Source organism: Tetrapisispora phaffii, chromosome 10 (assembly GCF_000236905.1).
Source record: "Tetrapisispora phaffii CBS 4417 chromosome 10, complete genome".
Classification (NCBI taxonomy): Eukaryota; Fungi; Ascomycota; class Saccharomycetes; order Saccharomycetales; family Saccharomycetaceae; genus Tetrapisispora; species Tetrapisispora phaffii.
This window is the reverse complement of record NC_016529.1, coordinates 285,984-304,967: the sequence shown is the minus strand read 5'-3', so window position 1 is coordinate 304,967 and position 18,984 is coordinate 285,984. Positions and strand designations below refer to the sequence as shown.

At 33.1% G+C, this 18,984-nt stretch overlaps 7 protein-coding genes and 1 non-coding gene across 8 annotated transcripts; 7 read left to right on the top strand and 1 right to left on the bottom strand.

Annotated features, from left to right (window-relative positions):
- Window positions 1–228: 228 nt before the first annotated feature.
- ETT1 (Ett1p) lies at window positions 229–1,476 on the top strand (the record flags this gene model as incomplete). The annotated part of the gene is made up of 1 exon (XM_003687336.1): window positions 229–1,476. One exon carries the CDS (start codon window positions 229–231, stop codon window positions 1,474–1,476), a length of 1,248 nt encoding a protein of 415 aa, XP_003687384.1.
- A 438-nt stretch (window positions 1,477–1,914) lies between these two features.
- On the top strand, window positions 1,915–2,511 carry BET3 (TRAPP complex core subunit BET3; the record flags this gene model as incomplete). The annotated part of the gene is made up of 1 exon (XM_003687335.1): window positions 1,915–2,511. One exon carries the CDS (start codon window positions 1,915–1,917, stop codon window positions 2,509–2,511), a length of 597 nt encoding a protein of 198 aa, XP_003687383.1.
- A 244-nt stretch (window positions 2,512–2,755) lies between these two features.
- On the bottom strand, window positions 2,756–4,987 carry GPT2 (bifunctional glycerol-3-phosphate/glycerone-phosphate O-acyltransferase GPT2; the record flags this gene model as incomplete). The annotated part of the gene is made up of 1 exon (XM_003687334.1): window positions 2,756–4,987. One exon carries the CDS (start codon window positions 4,985–4,987, stop codon window positions 2,756–2,758), a length of 2,232 nt encoding a protein of 743 aa, XP_003687382.1.
- A 2,158-nt stretch (window positions 4,988–7,145) lies between these two features.
- Window positions 7,146–8,393, top strand: RSB1 (phospholipid-translocating ATPase RSB1; the record flags this gene model as incomplete). Its single annotated transcript, XM_003687333.1, has 1 exon — window positions 7,146–8,393. One exon carries the CDS (start codon window positions 7,146–7,148, stop codon window positions 8,391–8,393), a length of 1,248 nt encoding a protein of 415 aa, XP_003687381.1.
- Window positions 8,394–8,916: 523 nt separating this feature from the next.
- Window positions 8,917–12,258, top strand: RAT1 (ssRNA exonuclease RAT1; the record flags this gene model as incomplete). Its single annotated transcript, XM_003687332.1, has 1 exon — window positions 8,917–12,258. One exon carries the CDS (start codon window positions 8,917–8,919, stop codon window positions 12,256–12,258), a length of 3,342 nt encoding a protein of 1,113 aa, XP_003687380.1.
- Window positions 12,259–13,437: 1,179 nt separating this feature from the next.
- TPHA0Jtrna6E lies at window positions 13,438–13,509 on the top strand. Its single transcript has one exon. It is a non-coding gene; the product is annotated as a tRNA-Glu (tRNA).
- A 248-nt stretch (window positions 13,510–13,757) lies between these two features.
- DBP5 (ATP-dependent RNA helicase DBP5) lies at window positions 13,758–15,233 on the top strand (the record flags this gene model as incomplete). Its single annotated transcript, XM_003687331.1, has 1 exon — window positions 13,758–15,233. One exon carries the CDS (start codon window positions 13,758–13,760, stop codon window positions 15,231–15,233), a length of 1,476 nt encoding a protein of 491 aa, XP_003687379.1.
- Window positions 15,234–17,233: 2,000 nt separating this feature from the next.
- Window positions 17,234–17,404, top strand: TPHA0J01220 (YqaE/Pmp3 family membrane protein; the record flags this gene model as incomplete). The annotated part of the gene is made up of 1 exon (XM_003687330.1): window positions 17,234–17,404. One exon carries the CDS (start codon window positions 17,234–17,236, stop codon window positions 17,402–17,404), a length of 171 nt encoding a protein of 56 aa, XP_003687378.1.
- Between the last annotated feature and the right edge of the window lie 1,580 nt (window positions 17,405–18,984).

Below are 18,984 nucleotides of genomic sequence, written 5' to 3'. Positions count from 1 at the left end.
TTAAGATCTCGAAAATTTTTTGTAATTCAATGCTATTGAAGTAAAGAATTCTAACACTCTTGAAACAATTTGTCGATCTGTCGGGCTTTGATGTCAAGTAAGTTAGTTGTTCATTTATGAGATGGCCTGGTTATAAATACAATTATCTCATTTCCCAATGTTGAGAAACTTTCATTTTGCTTGAAACATCTCATCAAGAAAGAATAAAAATATCAGACACTATTCAATATGGCTAAAAGACCTTTAGGTTTAGGTAAAAAGAACAGGGAAAAGAGGAGAAAACTTGAGGATTCTGCTGTCACTCAATCATCAGATGATAAAGAAAAGTCACCAACTCCAAGCAACCAGATTGACATTGAGTTAAAGGATAATACAGACCCCGATAACGAATTACATCAATTAGAAGGGTTATGGTTAAACTACTTCAATTCTGATAGAGAAGATGAAATGTTGTTGAATGGTATTGTGCATGAATGTGACAGATTATTACGTGAAGCTAAATTGAACAACCAATCTGCTATCGAAAAGCAAATTGCTGAAAATGAAATATTTTATGCCATCTACGCTCTAGCTTTATCTGAGTTGACTATCTTCAAATCTGGTGAGGAAGAGGATTCTGAAAAGAAGTCAAAATTAATTGCCGAATTTTTCGAAAATGCCATTGACAGATGTGAAGCTGGTTTAACCAACTTACCAGATTCAGAATTATTAAATTTGGTTCATTCTAAAATCATACTGCAAAGAATTCCTTTACAATATATCTCAACAATGAAACTAGATTCTAAGAAAACTGAGAAACTAGACTTATTATCCCTTTTTGAATTGGCAAAAAAGAAATACTTCAACATTAGCAAGCATGCCGATTTAAGTTATGAAGTATTAATTATGATGAACGATTTATTAGACATCATTGAAAACTTCGGTCATGAAAACGAAATTGAAGAAGGTTTAGATAGTGACAACGAAGAAGATTTAGAAATGGTTGAATTATCAGAAGAACATCCTCTATTTGACTTGCAAACAAAAGTTAGTGAAAATTACGATTGGTTAAGAGAGAAATTAAGTGAACTTACAGGTTTAGTTTCTGCTGAGGATAATAAATCTCTATTCCACAACATTCACAGGACCGCTGGTGAACTATTCCTAAAGCAAGCTGAAGAACCAGCTTTAATTTTCATGCAACAATACGACAACGATGAACCTAAAGTAGATGTCAGCAAATTAAAGAAAGCACAAAAGGAATCTTTGGACTTGACAACTAATGCTTTGAAATATTTAAAGAAAGCTCAAATCGAAGACGAACCAAAGACATGGGTCCAAGTTGCAGAAGCCTATATCGACTTAGGTAACTTACACGATTATAAATCAAAAGAACAAGAGAATGCTTATTCTGAGGCTGAAAAAATCTTAACTAGAGCTAACAAAGCTACCAACGGGAAGTTTCAAATTATCTTAGATAATCTACTGGAAAATTAAGGTTATTAGAATTTTCATTGAGGAGGAATTACCATGGATGTCAATGATCTTTGTTAGTTCTATTTATTTAAAGAATTTACATATACACACACATATATATATATATATATATATTGGTTAGATAGTTTAACTTCTGATATACCAAACAAGACAATTAAAAGTGCTTCAACAACAGACCCATTTATCTCTTCTTGTATGGTCTATTTTGTTTTGTTATTTTACCCGCCATTGGGTTGCAGTGTCTACAATTTATTCAAGTTACGATTAAAGTAACATCGAGAAAATAATCAGAGAGCCTTCATTTATATAAAACCGTAACTATTTAATCTATTTGAATATCCATACCATTCCATACTGTAATTCAATGCTCCCAATAATTAAAATCATTGCAAATCTAATACTAACTGATAGCATAGTTTTGTCGAGAATACCTATACAATGTCAACTACAGATAAAACAAGTAGCTCACATTCCAAGTCATTAAAGATCATTGGTGATGAGATATGGAAGAATAAAACAGAAAAGATAAACGCAGAATTATTTGCAATGACTTATGGGTCAATTGTATCTCAACTATGTCAAGATTTCCAAAGAGATTACAAAAAAGTAAATGACCAATTATTTACTATGGGTTATAATATTGGTGTTAGATTAATTGAAGACTTTTTAGCTAGAACTGCTATGCCAAGATGTGAAGATATGGTGAGAACGGCAGAAGTTATAAGTAAATGTGCATTTAAAATATTTCTGAACATAAGTCCTCAAGTCAGCAATTGGTCACCAAATAAAGAAGCCTTCTCATTGATCTTCCCTGAAAACCCACTGAGCGAGTTTGTAGAGTTACCAATGGATGCTACAAAAGATTTATGGTATTCTAACATTCTATGTGGTGTTATGAAGGGTGCATTAGAAATGGTACAATTAGATTGTGATGTATATTTTGTTTCAGATGTCTTAAGATCTGAACAACAGACCGAAATAAGAGTTAAATTAAATAAGGTATTGAGAGATGAAATACCAATTGGAGAAGACTAGATATTGTAGTTATTTAAATAACGTTTTCCGAATATATTGATTGAATCATTATATTCTAACCATTATATGTAATTAGTGTTTGTTACATTATTTCTGATATCAAATAGATGCATTATTTTTTGAATCAACGTTCATAGAATAATATTTAAAGTATTTACAATTAGTGTATATGTATAGTATATGAAAGTTACATTCTATTCCAACTCCCTGAATGAAGCACCGTCGGTTATAATTCGATCACCGTTTAACCTTGTTCGTTATTTTGACGCTTTTCTCTCACCAAATCAGCGATCTTGGATGGAATTCCATTTTTCGATTCTGGTTCTGATTCTGGTTCGGTTTCGCTACCTACGGCATCACTTTTGTAGGCCTTGTTTATGTATTCTAACCTCATTGACTGAGTCATACCGTCACCTAGAATAGGAATATCAGTTAACGAACCTCTAGAATTAACTCTTGATAACGCATTTGAAAATAGCGAATTGATAGAGGAAGAACGACTGTGACCGTATAAGGATGGTGATTGCGAAGATGATTCCTTCTCTGAGTCAGTATTTACTGTCTTATATTTGTCAAAGTCAGAAATCACTTCAGGACCAAGTTCGTTGCAAATATTGGTTATTTCCGTACTTAGTTTACTACGTTGCAGTTTGATTTCTTTAATATTTTTACTTGGATAAAATAATGTGACAAATAATGGAGGTAGCGATTTGAATACATCCATTCCAACTTCACCTGTCTTTAAACTTGAATAGGAAATTAACACCAAAATCAAGTAAAAGTAACCAAATTGTAAGAATTTGTTATTGAATGGAATATACATCCAATTCACTAAGCCATTGAACTTTATGCTATTACATAAAGAGACTAAAATCAACGAATAAGTAATGTACAATATTGGAGCCATGCCTAAGGCTACTATAATCTTCCAAGTTGCGATTAAGTCTAAACCTTTTATTTTGACAACGGACTTCTTCAAACCTTGTACTTGTTTCCTCTTAGAATAATAGTGAGCAGTGACAAAAATTGGTGTAAATAATATTGAACCTGGTAACGATAAAATGAAGTAAAAAGTTAAAAATAACACTCTCTTTACAAAAATTGCAAGTGTTCTGGCTGTATTTATCCATCCTATTTTCAATTGTTCAACTTGATGGTCCTTTATTCCAAAAGAGTGTAGTTTCTTATTGTAGTTTAGAACAGCTTTTTTCAAATTGACAATTCTCTCATCATCTTTAAATTTAGAATACCCTAATAATAAGTTCCTGTTAATTTTGCAAACAACAGTTAGTGGGAGTCTCTTATTATGTAAAGCTGGCTTGTATAATCTACGAGCTGCCTGAATAACCATCAAAGTTTCGTAATCTGGAGCATTTTCAGTAACTGCATAAAGAGAGTTTGATATTTTTTTCAACAAATTTGATACAGAACCACGAGAATCTTTTATATATTCTTCACCCATTGTATTATCAACAACTATAGGTTCACCATACTCTATTACGGCTCTTGATCTGAATTTATTTCTATGGAAATAATTTAATCCGACAGGAACTATGGAAACTTTTAAATCTGGACTTGCTGCCACAGCACCTAATGCCATAATTGCTATACCTGCTTTAAGTGGTAAGAGAGATGGTCTATCATGAGAACCACCTTCTGGAAAAATCCCGACGCAACCTCTGGTATGCAAATGATTGAAAACATTTTGGAAAACTTTTGAGTTATCTATCTTTTGTGCATATCTGAAAGTAGTACCATTGATTAGATAATTATCAATCTTTTTTTGAATTTTTGAGTCTATATTTCTAAATGGAGAAGCCAGAAGAATTGTGTCATCGTCAATGATTTTTTCTATTTTTGCATTTGCCAAATAATTAGGTAAACCCAAGAGACCTTTAGGTTCGAACCTTGTAGTGAAGTTTAAACTAACTTTGTCAACTAATGGATCAGCGACTTTACCTTTTATTAAATTTGGCGAATTTTTCAAATCTGGGGCATATATTATTAGACTTGGATCTACATCCTTCAAATTATCTTGAGCTCTTGGTACTGGAATGCCACCTGTAGCAATACCAAATTGAGCCACTACAGGCAACTTGAAACTTGAAGCTGCTGTAACAAAACACGTTTGTCTTGATCTGTTTGGATCTAGAGACTCTTCGGATGATAACATTGTTCGTGTTGCCACCATGACCAGAGATGGATCAATAAATTGGTTCGCATGAGGAGCACACACCAGAATAGTTGGTGTGCCGATTGGTGGCACATTATGTCCACCTCTAATTTTGATTTCTCTAAAGAAAATTTTAAACAGAATGCTTAGCAATAAGATGAACATATCGTATATCCAAGTTTTAAAGTTGTAAACATACCCATTATAATGATTAAAGTAACTGTCATTGTTCTTTGGAATATGAGGAGACGACTGGGTCTTCTCGACCTTATTTGACTTTGTGTTTGTTTTAGTTTCTTCCATTGTGTTTTTTTCTAAAGCACATTAATTTCTCTATATTCTCTTTTACTTTTTAATTAGCAATATTTCCTATGTATTGTGTTTATGCTGATATTATTTCGTAAATGATGTATGAGTTTCCAAATCCATTCCAACACAGTGAGGTTTACTTCGTGAATTGTATATACGCTAGCTATTTATATAACATAATGTCTAAGAAGTACCATGTTTTAACCGCCTACCAACTAATATCAATATTGTAAGTCGTTTAAATAAGTTAATCAGATGATTTCTTTAATTTGATTCGCGATAAAAGAGGGATGTATGGAAATATCGCAACGTACATGATGATATGCTGTAAGTCATGTATGATTAACCGCCCATCTTCAGCAACGTGGCATACAATAACTATATATATATAAGCATCTGGATAATCATTATGATAAGAACTGCTATTCCCATAAGGTATGGTATTATAGATCTTTTCATTGCAATGGCAGATGTTATCTGTCCTGCCTGATCATATTCTGTTATCAAGGAAGAGCAACGACACGGAATTGATGCTCGCAGTTGTGAAGCAATTAAAGTAGCAGCGGTGTCTTTTTATTATGAGTTGAGTATACTGATGTATTTAACTGTTCTTGTTGAGATTTTAGCAGGCGCAATGTTATATATACTATCCATCTTGCGGTCTAGAGCGCTATATGATGATAGCCAATTCAGAATAGATGACCTGAGATGTTAATTGTGTGAACTATGTAGTATCTTTATGATAGATAGCAGGCATTTGCAAGAGTCGTATTATGGTCGTTCAACAGTCATCGCATTTCAAGAACAATATGCAATGGTTCGATCTAATTGATCCGACGGAACAGATCCGACTTTAAAAGTAGCCTGCTCTCCGGGAGCAAGTGGTGCACATGAGAACTATCAAGTTCTTATTTCTCAGTAGCATAGTGAGATCAGAATCAATAATGTCTTTCAGCATTGCACAAATATCTAGAACAATTAGTCAATCAACCCACACACTTATTCCTGAAGGGGAGAAGACCATTTTCAAGGTCCGACAGAACTAAGCAAGATTCAGTAAGCTATGCTTACTGTCGCTCATCCCTGATAGAAGAAGAATCGTTTCTCATCGACCTTTACAACTGTCAGTCGAATAAGACACACTAGAATAGGAAGTGAAATTACGGAAACGGGACGGATACTACGGATGCCATGGACGGCACGGAACCGTATGAACAGTGGTTTGTGGCAATATGAAGCGGAGTCAGCAGAAATTAACGAATTACACTGTCCTTTTGATAGGAACCTATCCGTGAAGTGCATCATGATAACTTGGTAAAGAGAGAAACCTTATAAGATATCAAACAACAATAGCATGCGCCAATTCACAAATATACAACAGAATACACAAGAATACACACTACCAAAGCATCCTAACATCCAACTATTGCCAGAAAAACGCAGAGGTATCGGCACAAGTCATCTCCTGAGAATAGTCAACGAGTTGTTTTTTTTGCTGATTTTTCATATTTCTTCTTTTGACTATTTTCGTTCTTTCAAATTTAGCGGTATATGATTAAGTAATGAACAGTGACAGATATAGAGAGAGAGCTTGAAGGTTGTGCGACAGTTAATGGGTCCGTGGTGGGAAATAGTGATGGCTGTTGGTGATATTTTCGGCATTACAACCGCTAGTATGCAGATGACGCTACATTTTTAATCCTAGTAACTTGGTCACATTCCAAGTTAATATAATATTGGGTTTCGTTCAATTAGAAAATGTGGTACTTTAATAACTCTCTGTAGTTTACTGTGTTTTGTTACTATTCTAGGATAGCTGCGGAAGAGATAATATCTATTTTGTTTGAATACTACGGAAGAAGAAGTGATGTTACTTAATGATAATGCTCCACGATATCTTACGTATTTCTTTTGATTTAACAATGATTTCTGCTTACGGTTATCATTTCTCTTTCATGATATATTATCTAAGTTTATTATTATCTTAACCTTAATATTGTTGCTTATATATAAGAAGAGCTCAGTTTCGATATATTTTATGAAGTGAGTATTGTCATCAATGGTGTGTTATCCGTTCCCAATCAACAAGAAGGAGGTGTATTCATATACAAATATACGTATACGGACATAACGAGTGAGGTCAACAATAACGATGTCGTTCAATCAAACTGCTATCGCTGCTATTGCATTACTACAGAAAAAAGATAAAATCTCAGACGGTGAATCATTTTATAGTGGTTTGGTTCCTAACTTAAGGTTCAATGGTGCCATGATCGCAATTTGGTCTATTCTTCTGGGGACCCATGTGTTTATGTTATACTTAAAACAATGGTGGTTTTCTTCCGCTTATATTTGTGCTAGTATATTAGAACTGTTAGGTTACATTGGTAGAACTTGGTCCCATTTCAACGTTTACTCTGAAAATGGTTATCTTCTGCAATTCATTTGTCTTACTATCGCTCCAGTTTTCACAATGGGTGGCATGTATTATCAATTAGCTAAACTGATTGAAATTTATGGCCATAGATTCTCCCTGCTACCTTCTCCAATGATTTATTCCTATTTTTTCATTTTATGTGATATTGTCTCACTAGTTGTTCAAGCTGCTGGTGGTGGTGTCGCTGGTGTTGCCGTCAATCAACATATGTCTACCCAGCACGGTACTAATATCTTTGTCGCTGGTTTGGCTCTACAAGTTGCTACTTTATCCATCTTTATAATTTTATTGTGCCATTTCTTCTACGTTGTCTACGTCAAAACGAGAATGGAATATGCCAATGCTTCAAGACCATCTTTCAAATTATTGAAACTTAGCCAAGCTGAGATTGAACCCCTATACAGAGCAAAATTCCATGATTTAAGAAAGGGTACTGAGAGATGGCAGTTTAATTACTTTTCTTTAGCGTTTACTGTCGCTGTCTTATGTGTCTTCACCCGTTGTTGTTACAGATTGGCTGAATTAGCACAAGGTTTCAGAGGTTATATTATCACCCACGAATGGTATTTTATTCCATTGGATGGTATTATGATCTCATTGTGTACTACCATAATGGCTGTCTTCCACCCGGGTTTTGCTTTCTTGGGTAGAACCTACCATATTCCAATCACATCCGGTAAGACCGATCCTGAAGGTCGTCACGATGAAGAAACTAACAGCAGTGCCTCTAACTTAAATGAAGATCTAGAAGAAAAAGAGGATGATTCAGACTCCAACAGAAATATCTTCCAAGGTGTTGTTCATAATGTTACTCATCCAAACTTACATATAAATATGCATGTTCCTGACAAGGTTCACCTAAATAAAAACTATTTTCTTTTGGTGGTAAGAAATAATGAAAACCAAATGAGCAAGAGCAAGAACAAGAACAGCACATGCGAGATGATGAACAAGAACACATAACTTAATCGAATAGCAGTTAAAACTAATAACAAACTCTGCCCTTTAATATAATTCTCAAAAGACGTTCCTTACAGTTCAACACTAACGATACCAATAACTTTAATACATTTATTCCTACGATCATTCATACATAATACCATTTTAATTCTTTAATTATCATTCAATCTATAATATTGTGTAACATTGCATTTAAATAATTTAATTATTAATAAAACAATAAAACCAATAAAACCAATACAATACGATTTCATAGAAATATAAATATAAATATTAATCATTAAAATAGTTTCTGACATCTCTTAATATCATATCGTTACAATGGAATTTCTTAAACCGCTTTAAAGATATTGCTTAAAAATTTTTCGAAAATTAACCTTCACATATTAAATACTACAACTGTATTGTGAATATTTAATTTAGATGTAATAATATAAATATGTATATGTAACTTGACTCTTATATTGCTTTCATTGGTTTATAATTACAAAATAAAGGAATTAAGTGAAGAATAGGCTGTAATAAAATGGGTGTTCCATCGTTTTTCAGATGGTTATCAAGGAAGTATCCAAAGATTATCTCGCCTGTGTTAGAAGAGACACCTCAGATAGTTGATGGTGTTGCTTTACCAATTGATTATTCTTCCGAGAATCCTAATGGCGAATTAGATAATTTATATCTGGATATGAATGGTATTGTCCATCCGTGTTCTCATCCAGAGAACAGACCTCCTCCGGAAACTGAAGATGAAATGTTGTTGGCCGTTTTCGAATATACAAACAGAGTCCTGAACATGGCAAGACCTCGTAAAGTATTGATGATTGCTGTAGATGGTGTTGCACCTCGTGCAAAAATGAATCAACAAAGAGCACGTAGATTTAGAAGTGCCAGGGATGCAAAATTTGAAAATGAAGCTAGAGAAGAAATTTTGAAAGATAAGGAGGCTGCTGGTCAAGTGATTGATGAAGCTGTGAAACAGAAGAAAACTTGGGATTCAAATGCAATTACACCTGGTACACCATTTATGGATAAGTTAGCGGCAGCTTTACGTTATTGGACTGCCTTTAAATTGTCGACGGACCCAGGTTGGAAAAACTTACAAGTTATTATCAGCGATGCCACTGTACCAGGTGAAGGTGAGCATAAGTTGATGAATTTTATTAGGGCCCAACGAGCTGATCCAGAATATAATCCAAATACAACACATTGTATTTATGGTTTAGATGCAGATTTAATTTTCTTGGGTTTAGCTACTCATGAACCTCATTTTAAAATATTGAGAGAAGATGTTTTTGCCCAAGGCAGTAAGCCAAAGAAACATAATTTTAAAGATGGTCTAGATATGACTGAAGAAGAAAAACAGTTAATTACAAAAGAAGACTCTCAGAAACCATTCTTGTGGTTGCATATTAATGTTTTAAGAGAATATTTATCGGCTGAATTATGGGTTCCACGATTATCATTTCCATTTGATATTGAAAGAGCGATTGATGACTGGGTTTTCATGTGTTTCTTCTGTGGTAACGACTTCTTGCCGCATCTACCGTGCTTAGATGTCAGGGAAAATAGTATTGACATTCTGTTGGATATATGGAAAAGAATACTACCGAATCTGAAAACATACATGACCTGTGATGGTGAATTAAATTTAGAATCTGTTGAACTTTTATTGAGCCAACTAGGTTCTCGTGAGGCAGATATATTCAAGACAAGACATTTGCAAGAAGTTAGAAAGAAAGAAAGCATGGAAAGGAAAAAACAACAAAGAATAGACAGAAAAAATATATCTAAAGGACAGGATAGACATCCAACAAATGTTACTGAGCAGTTACAATTATATGATACCAGTGGTGCATTAGCTGCAGGTTCATGGAATTTGACAACCAGTGATATGGTCAGACTAAAAAAGGAATTGATGCTGGCCAATGAAGGTGATAAAGATGCCATTGCTATCGTCAAAGCGCAAAATGAGCTAAACAACAAACTTGAAAAGGATATTAAAGAACAAGGCGTAGAAAAAATAATAGATGAAGCCAACAAAGCAAATCTATCTGCTGCGGAATTAATAAGAAAAAAAATTAATGCCAGAAAACATACTCTTGAAACTGAACAAGAAACTGAAAATGATACCAGTAAAAAAATTAAGACAGATGAGAATTCGAAAACGACTGATACCTTGGATGATGAAATAAAAAATGAAATCATTTCAGAAATTCTGGATGAAGAAGCAGAGGAAGAAGAGGAAGAAGAGAATATGGAAGAAAATGTTAAAAATGAAATAGAACAAAATAATAAGCAAGAACATTTATTGAGTGCTATTTCTAACGTACCCTCCGCTAATATCAATTCGGATACCGTAAGTGGTGTGATTGATACAGACGATTATGTAAAATTATATGAACCAGGTTTCAGAGAAAGATATTATGCTTCAAAATTCAATGTAGATGAACATGATATTGATCAGTTAAAAAAAGACGTAGTAAGATATTATATCGAAGGTGTTTCTTGGGTTTTATTATATTATTACCAAGGATGTGCCTCATGGAATTGGTATTATCCATACCACTATGCACCATTTGCAGCTGACTTTACCAATTTGACAGATATATCTATTAAATTTGACTTAGGCGAACCATTTTTACCATTTGAACAACTGATGAGTGTTATGCCTGCTGCATCAGGTCATACATTACCTGAAATTTTCCGTCCTCTGATGAGTGATCCTAAATCAGAAATCATTGACTTTTATCCGGAACAATTTCCTATTGATATGAACGGTAAAAAGATGTCGTGGCAAGGTATTGCACTGTTGCCCTTCATTGATGAAACAAGATTATTAAAAGCTGTTCGCTCTAAGTATGAATTTTTAAGTGATCAAGAAAAATCTAGAAATGTTAGAAAAAAGGCAATTTTGGTGATAAGTAATAAAAATGCTAACTATGACCAGTTTGTAAAGGACATGTATACAGAAAAAGTCGATGCTGAGAAAGAGTTCTTTTTCAGTCATTTTAAAAGTGGTCTAAGTGGTTTCGTAAGTAAAGATACGGAAGGTTTTGAACTTAACAGTAAACTGTTGTGTCCAATTGAAACGGATGATCTCCCAACTATTTCTACCAACCTATTTTTGAAAATGGGCTATAGGTTATTACCTTTACCTTCCAATAACAAATCTCTTCTATTAAATGGTTTTATTCCTTCAACTCCAATGTTATCACAATATGATATAGATTCTATAAAGAGTAGACAAAACCGCAACTTCTATAGAAATACAAGAAACTTTGGGGATGAAATGAAAGAAAATAAAGTACCTTCTGGACCAAGTGGGACAACTCAATATAAGCCAAGAATGGGTGGTTATAAGTCATATTTTCACTTTGAAGAACAAGGAAATAGAGCACCACAAATGAATACGGGATATATTGGATACAATAATAATTATGCTGATAGTTACAATAATGATAATAGACATTATAATAACAATGACTACAATAACAATAACAACTATAATAACAACTATAATAATTATAATAACAATGACTACAATAACAATAACAATAATTATAACAACTATAATAATTATAATAACTATAATAATAACTATAATAGGAATTATAATAACCATCAGAACAACTCACAAAGTTCAAATCGTTATGATAAAGGTAATTATGGCCAATTTCAAAACAATAACTATGGAGGACGTTTTAACCCTCAAAATTATAGAGGTAACAATAACGGAAATTATGGAAATAGTGGGAATAATTCACAAAGAGGTGGTTATGACAACCGTAGATACGGTGGTGGTTATAACAATAAAAGAAACGAGAATTCGAACAGAGATAGACCAAACCAAAATCAAAGAAGATATTGATTATTATCCATATCTTTTAAAAATGATATAGAGTTAGTTTAGAATTTGTTATATAAGTTTGAAGTGTATAATTGGTAGTAATGTATATCTTTTTTTTTAAATTGTTCATATAATATAGAAGTGACCAAACTTTACAATATCTTTATGATTTTTGAGTGTTATTTGATCCGGAGTGTGATTAATAGCAGGATGCAATTTGAATCAGTCTATCTGGGTCATTACCAATTCAAATATCTCTGTGTTATTCAAATTGCTAACAGATTGAATCGCCCAAATTGGGAATTCAATTCCCTATTATCACTATTTACAATCTGCTATTACAAAGAATATGTGGAGAAACAAGCTTATGTTGGTTAGTACCAACTTCTATGTTAGTGCCATTAGTCACTTTAGTTGCTTTCGAGTAGTCCATCTTCTTAATAGTTAAATAATGGATTGGTCTCTTATTAGTATTTTTTAAACAGTTCTATATAGAGTTAGATGTCCTCTTAATATATAAGTTTTCTCATACTTGAGTGAACACATTAGGTGTTTAGTCATTCTCCTAAGACCGTTACTTCTGTATTGTACATCTGTGTTTATCACATAGCCATTTACATTATAGTGAAAAGTTTTCATCTATCATTTGAAAGATTGTACTAGACCCTTCTTTCCCACGAGTAAGTGATCAATTGGTTCTGAACTTAAAGTGTCATAAACACTTAGTTTTGTCACTACAGTTATTTTGACAGTAAGTGCTCAATAGATGAATTCATTGCTTTAATATATTAAAATGTTGTTAGCTCATATACTATATAATTAGATTAATCTCTCTGGTCTCTTGGACCTGGATCAATGAATTGTTAACTATTGATTACCGAGGTTTATATATACATAATATTTCAATCTACCGTTCGTGCTCAACTCGATGACGTCGTCTCGTTGGACACGTACGGCAGACTGATGGTTCTACAGTACTATTTATGCATTAGAAATTCTGCTATTACATTCTCGTGAGGACTTATTGTTTCAGTTTTACAACAATAGTCTCGTAAAGAGGTAATATCTGGTATCTTATAGTCACTTATACGACCAGTGTCATTTCCAACAGTAAGCTATAAAGATTTTTATAGAACTTTTACTATTGCACTATGGTGTTGTGATAGTCCGCTAAAATTACTACCTAAACATACAAGAAAATCCGATGTAGTGTAACGGCTATCACATCACGCTCTCACCGTGGAGACCGGGGTTCGACTCCCCGTTTCGGAGTTTATTTTTTAAATTTTTTAACAAAACTGTAGTTACCCGTTGCTTTGAGAACTTCAATTTAATTTCAGTTTCAGAAAACTTTCGAGATGCTTTAAATGATGAAGACATATAAAATAAGAAACTATAAACATATGATAAAGAGGAATAAATGGTTATTTCGATTTTACCGTTTTGAACTAAATATTAGTTCAAACTTGTCTCGAACCCTGTAGTAATAACTACAACGTAAGCTAAACATATAACTGAGAATGTCTGAGGATAAGAAAGACGCAGCCAGCTTACTGGCATCATTAAAAATTGATGCTGACAACAACTCATCTGAAGATAAAAATGTCAAAGAGATAAAAGAAGCTGATAATGAACCAAAGGTTGTAGCTGAATCAAAGACCATCATAGAAGATAAATTTGCCGGTAAGGATGCTGATAAGAGCGGAGATGATAAGAAAACCAAGGAAGAAACTGATTCTAGTTTGGTTAAATCTGAATATGAAGTCACTGTCAAATTAGCTGATCTTCAAGCTGATCCTAATTCTCCATTGTTCAGTGCCAAATCCTTTGAAGAATTAGGTCTGGAACCAGAATTATTAAAAGGTTTATATGCAATGAAGTTTCAAAAACCATCTAAAATTCAAGAAAGAGCATTACCACTACTATTAAGCAATCCACCAAGAAATATGATAGCTCAATCCCAATCGGGTACCGGTAAAACAGCAGCTTTTTCTTTAACCATGTTGAGTCGTGTTGATCAAACTGTAGAGTTACCACAGGCTATATGTTTAGCTCCTGCCAGAGAATTGGCTAGACAAACGTTGGAAGTTATCCAAGAAATGGGTAAATTTACAAAAATTACTTCTCAATTAGTTGTCCCAGATTCTTATGAGAAGAATAAAGGTATCAATGCACAAATTATTGTTGGTACCCCTGGTACAGTTTTAGATTTAATGCGTAGAAAAATGTTAAACGTCAGCCGTGTTAAAGTATACGTTTTAGATGAAGCCGATAACATGTTGGATAAGCAAGGTTTAGGTGATCAATGTATTCGTGTTAAGAAATTTTTACCAAAAACTGCTCAATTAGTATTATTCAGTGCTACTTTTGATGAAGCTGTTAGAGAATATGCCAAAAAGGTTGTACCATCGGCAAACACAGTAGAATTGCAAAGAAATGAAGTTAATGTCAGTGCAATCAAACAATTATACATGGATTGTGATAATGAAACTCACAAATATGAAGTGTTAACAGAGTTATATGGTTTATTGACAATTGGTTCATCGATCATTTTTGTCTCTACGAAGAAAACTGCTAATCTATTATACGGTAAATTAAAACAGGAAGGTCATCAAGTTTCTATATTGCATGGTGATTTAAATAGTAGTGATAGAGATAGATTAATTGATGATTTCAGAGAAGGAAGATCGAAAGTCCTGATCACTACTAACGTATTAGCTCGTGGCATTGATATTCCATCTGTTTCGATGGTAGTCAATTACGATTTACCTACTACCTTGAATGGTGAAGCAGACCCAGCTACATATATCCATAGAATCGGTAGAACAGGTAGATTTGGTAGAAAGGGTGTTGCCATTTCATTTGTCTATGACAAACAATCATTCCGTGTCTTATCCAACATCAAGAAGTATTTCGGTGATATAGAAATGACTCGTGTTCCAACTGATGATTGGGATGAAGTCGAAACTATTGTAAAGAAAGTATTGAAAGAATAATCCTAATCCATTTCTGATAAAAAACAACAACGAAATGTTTAGGAGCTTGACCTGATAAATATATATGTATATATATAGTACGCATACTTTAATATATTGTAAAAGTTAGACGAGATCATTTTAAAAGATTTATTGGTTCCATGATCTTTATTTGAATAATATTACTCAAAAGAAATGTCAAACTGCATACATTATGGGTTAAGCCACATGTGAAGAAGACTACAATGACTATCCCTAATCACTTAGAATACCTATTAATTTATTTTTTTCCATGAATTCGATAAATTGAAATATTGAAGAAATATATTGATCGTAGCAAAAATATGAATAAATAATGCCACTTTTTTATTACTTAATTAGGTCTTATCAAATATATGATAAGATAGATTCTGAAGAACAAATACCATTATCCTCTGGTAAATGAACTCTGCGATATTTTTCGAATATTCATGTTAAAATTTAAATCAAAATAATAACAATAGAAGAAAGCCTTGTAAAAGCTAATTAGATAATTTTAATAGGAAATTTAGTGCAAATATGGAAATACAATAACATAAATTAACCTAGCTCATTGAGTAAATAATTTCTCGAAACAGAAAGTTTTACATCACAGCTTATTTTAGGTTTTTATATTATACTGAGGTTAATTGGTTACAGAGTTTAGGCAGACAAGAAAGCAACTAATAAAACTCCGAGCTTGTAATAACTACATTGAACTGTCTGTGCTGCTACTACGAAACTTGAGTACTCCTCTACAATGAGCCAAAGGCATTAAGACATAAAAACCTTCTCCAATCTATACAGTAAAGGTCAGTTCATGCTACCAAGATTGAATACCATTTATACAGGCACATTCGTAATTTTAGAGCAGAAAGTTGAAATAGTGCCCTTTTTGAAGAAAGAGAATATTTTTTACTGTTTAGAGATACTATTACCTGGAATGGGGCAGTAAAGAGGGGTCTTAAGTGAAGAAAATTGAACGTAGAGTTGCGAAATTTAATTTCCAAAATAACAATAAAAGAAATGCTGTGTTGTCATTGTTATTTTGTTTGTTTTTGTTTTCCGCTACTTTCTTATTTCGAACTGAAAAGAGAGATGGCCTGTAAAAAAAATATTGAAAAATGAAAAATAAGATCTCGAGATTGTTTACGCAGAGTTACAATGACAACAACAACAAAGCTGCAGAATTTACGTTCTTTCAATATTATATAACCCCGAATAACACACTGATTTGACATTGTCTTGTATAGCTTTTAAACTCATTTTAACGGTGCGTAAATTAATGCTTAAGTTTTCCTTGTCAGAGTTGAAGCTTGCATGCTCACATCTCCCTTTGAGAGAATTAAACTTAAGACCTCTCTTAAGAAGAAAAGCTCATCGGATTGCAATAGGAGAAAGAGAAAGAGAGCAGAGAAGTAATTGATAATGAACATGGGTAAGTTGGTAATTTTTAATTAAAATCTCAACGACCTAAAGAAGGTATCATTGCTAATTATCATTTGCTTGCTGCGCTACACTCTCTAATGTTTGTCTATGAAAATGATATTGTACTACTTCTTATTATTCAGTATGTGCCTCTCTAATGGCTATTTTCCATTTGCTTCTTTTAGTAGTTGATATGCTGTCTTGTTCTGTTATTATTTGGCAGTATTGTAACTGGTTTTCAGTCAAGTTAATTACTTTGGAAGATACTGAGACACACACACAGACTCCATCACTCTATCTACGGTGTTTTGTCCTCTATTTCACTGGATATTTTATATTTTTTGTTTATTTACAAACGCAAGGATGCAATGGATGTGTTTTTAGAAACGATATACATAAAAAAAATGTATATAAGCAGACCCAATTTTGGCTAATATTTGAAGAAGTGACTTTTGAAGTTTAAGAATTATATTCAGTTGAGTTTATTGTTTGCATTTCTTTCTTGTTGGATACTAATTTCGTACACTACGTTAGCCGAACAAAGCAAACTCAAACACAAACAAATATATTTAAAAATGGATTCCTCAAAGATTATTAACTTAATTCTAGCCGTCTTCTTACCACCAATCTCTGTCTTTTTAGTTAAAGGTTGGGGTAAAGAATGTATCATTGACATTGTTTTAACCATCTGTATCTTCTTCCCAGGTATGTTGTATGCTATCTACACCGTCTTAAAGGAAGACTAAATCAATTGATAACAATAATTTATTTTACAACCATCAATTCATTTTCGAACATTTAAACAATGATCTCTCGATAACAAGTGTTTAAATATTTAACTACATAAATTTTAATAAGTAATAAATAATAATATAACATTTAATAATATAACAAAATATATTTAAGGTTAAGGATTCCTTCTTCGTCTATATTGTAATTAAATTTAATATGTTATTGTGTCTAGCTAGGTTTGTTTTTAAATATATTTTACTGAAGAATATGTAAATGATGTGTGATTTTTATAAATCGTGTTCGTATGTGCGACGTACGTATATGATGCAAATTTGTTATTGTTAATTGGTTTAGTAATGATAACGTTCTGAAAGAGCGTCCGTGTCTAATGGATGAATGTGAGTGTTTGAATATCGTACACCTTTTTTTATTTTATGGTTTCTGAACAAACCAATCTGTCATTACTAGGCCTTTGGCTTTAATTGATAAATCTTGATGTTTTAGTTATCAAGGGAGATGAATTGTTTTCATTTTGATTGAATAATTTTTTATAGTCGAAATCCAAGAAAGCATTTTTCTTTTCATTTCTTGTTGCTGCGGCTGTCGTTGTTTGGAGTTCTTGAGTACTGGACCGCTGTAAAAATAATTTTGAGTTCGATATTGGATAGTTCGATTTCAAACGTTGTATTATATCAGTTTCCTTAAGAAGCTGCTTAGTTACTCTGAATACATAGATTGTGAAGTCCATCAAGTATAGTGAAAACACAGGCAGCACGATCAACGTGGCCATGAACAAACAGCCATATTGGTAAACTTTAAACAGTATCGAAAGCAACTGAGAGAGTTTCTGAATTATTATAGTAGTGACCATCATCAATGACGTCAGTGATGTAATATTTTTATTGTTCTTATTTCAATGAGTATAAGGTGAATATTTTTTTTTGTATAATGTGTTTTAAATGAGGTGCGAGGATGATTAGAGCTATGCTTATGCTGTCATAAACTTGTTTTTACTAGATAACACCAAAAAAATAAAACAGAATACAAATTTCCGATTAGAAGCGTGGATCCATAACAGGATGCGATGGGGATTATGAACTTGTGATTGAATGGAATAAATATATCGTTATGTATATGTATATATATACTATATTCTTGTGAGCGAGCACCAAAAGTGCAACCGAGTCAAGAGAAATACCAATGACCAAGTGAGTCAATATATGGGTCCTAATATATATGGGATATATTGTTGCGATAAGGCAACTTAGAAGAAAATTTTTATTGCGAGTCAAAACGAAAAGTTAAGCGAGGAGTATAAAACGACAAACTTAGTATCCCATACACAGATCAGCATCAGCATATCGCAGATTTCCACCTCTCGTTAATGTCCTCCATTTAATCCGAGTGACGGGTTCGTACAAACGACAGCAAAAAAGACGAAAAAGACGAAAAAGACAGTATAATCTCGCACGCGGACACACACGTGAGGGCGAGTTACCATTCTGAACGAAGAGATGCGCGTGGGCGGGATGAAGGAAGCGGAAGGTGTTTGGTGTGAGATCTGCGCAATGAATGGGGTTGCGTCGATGGGGAT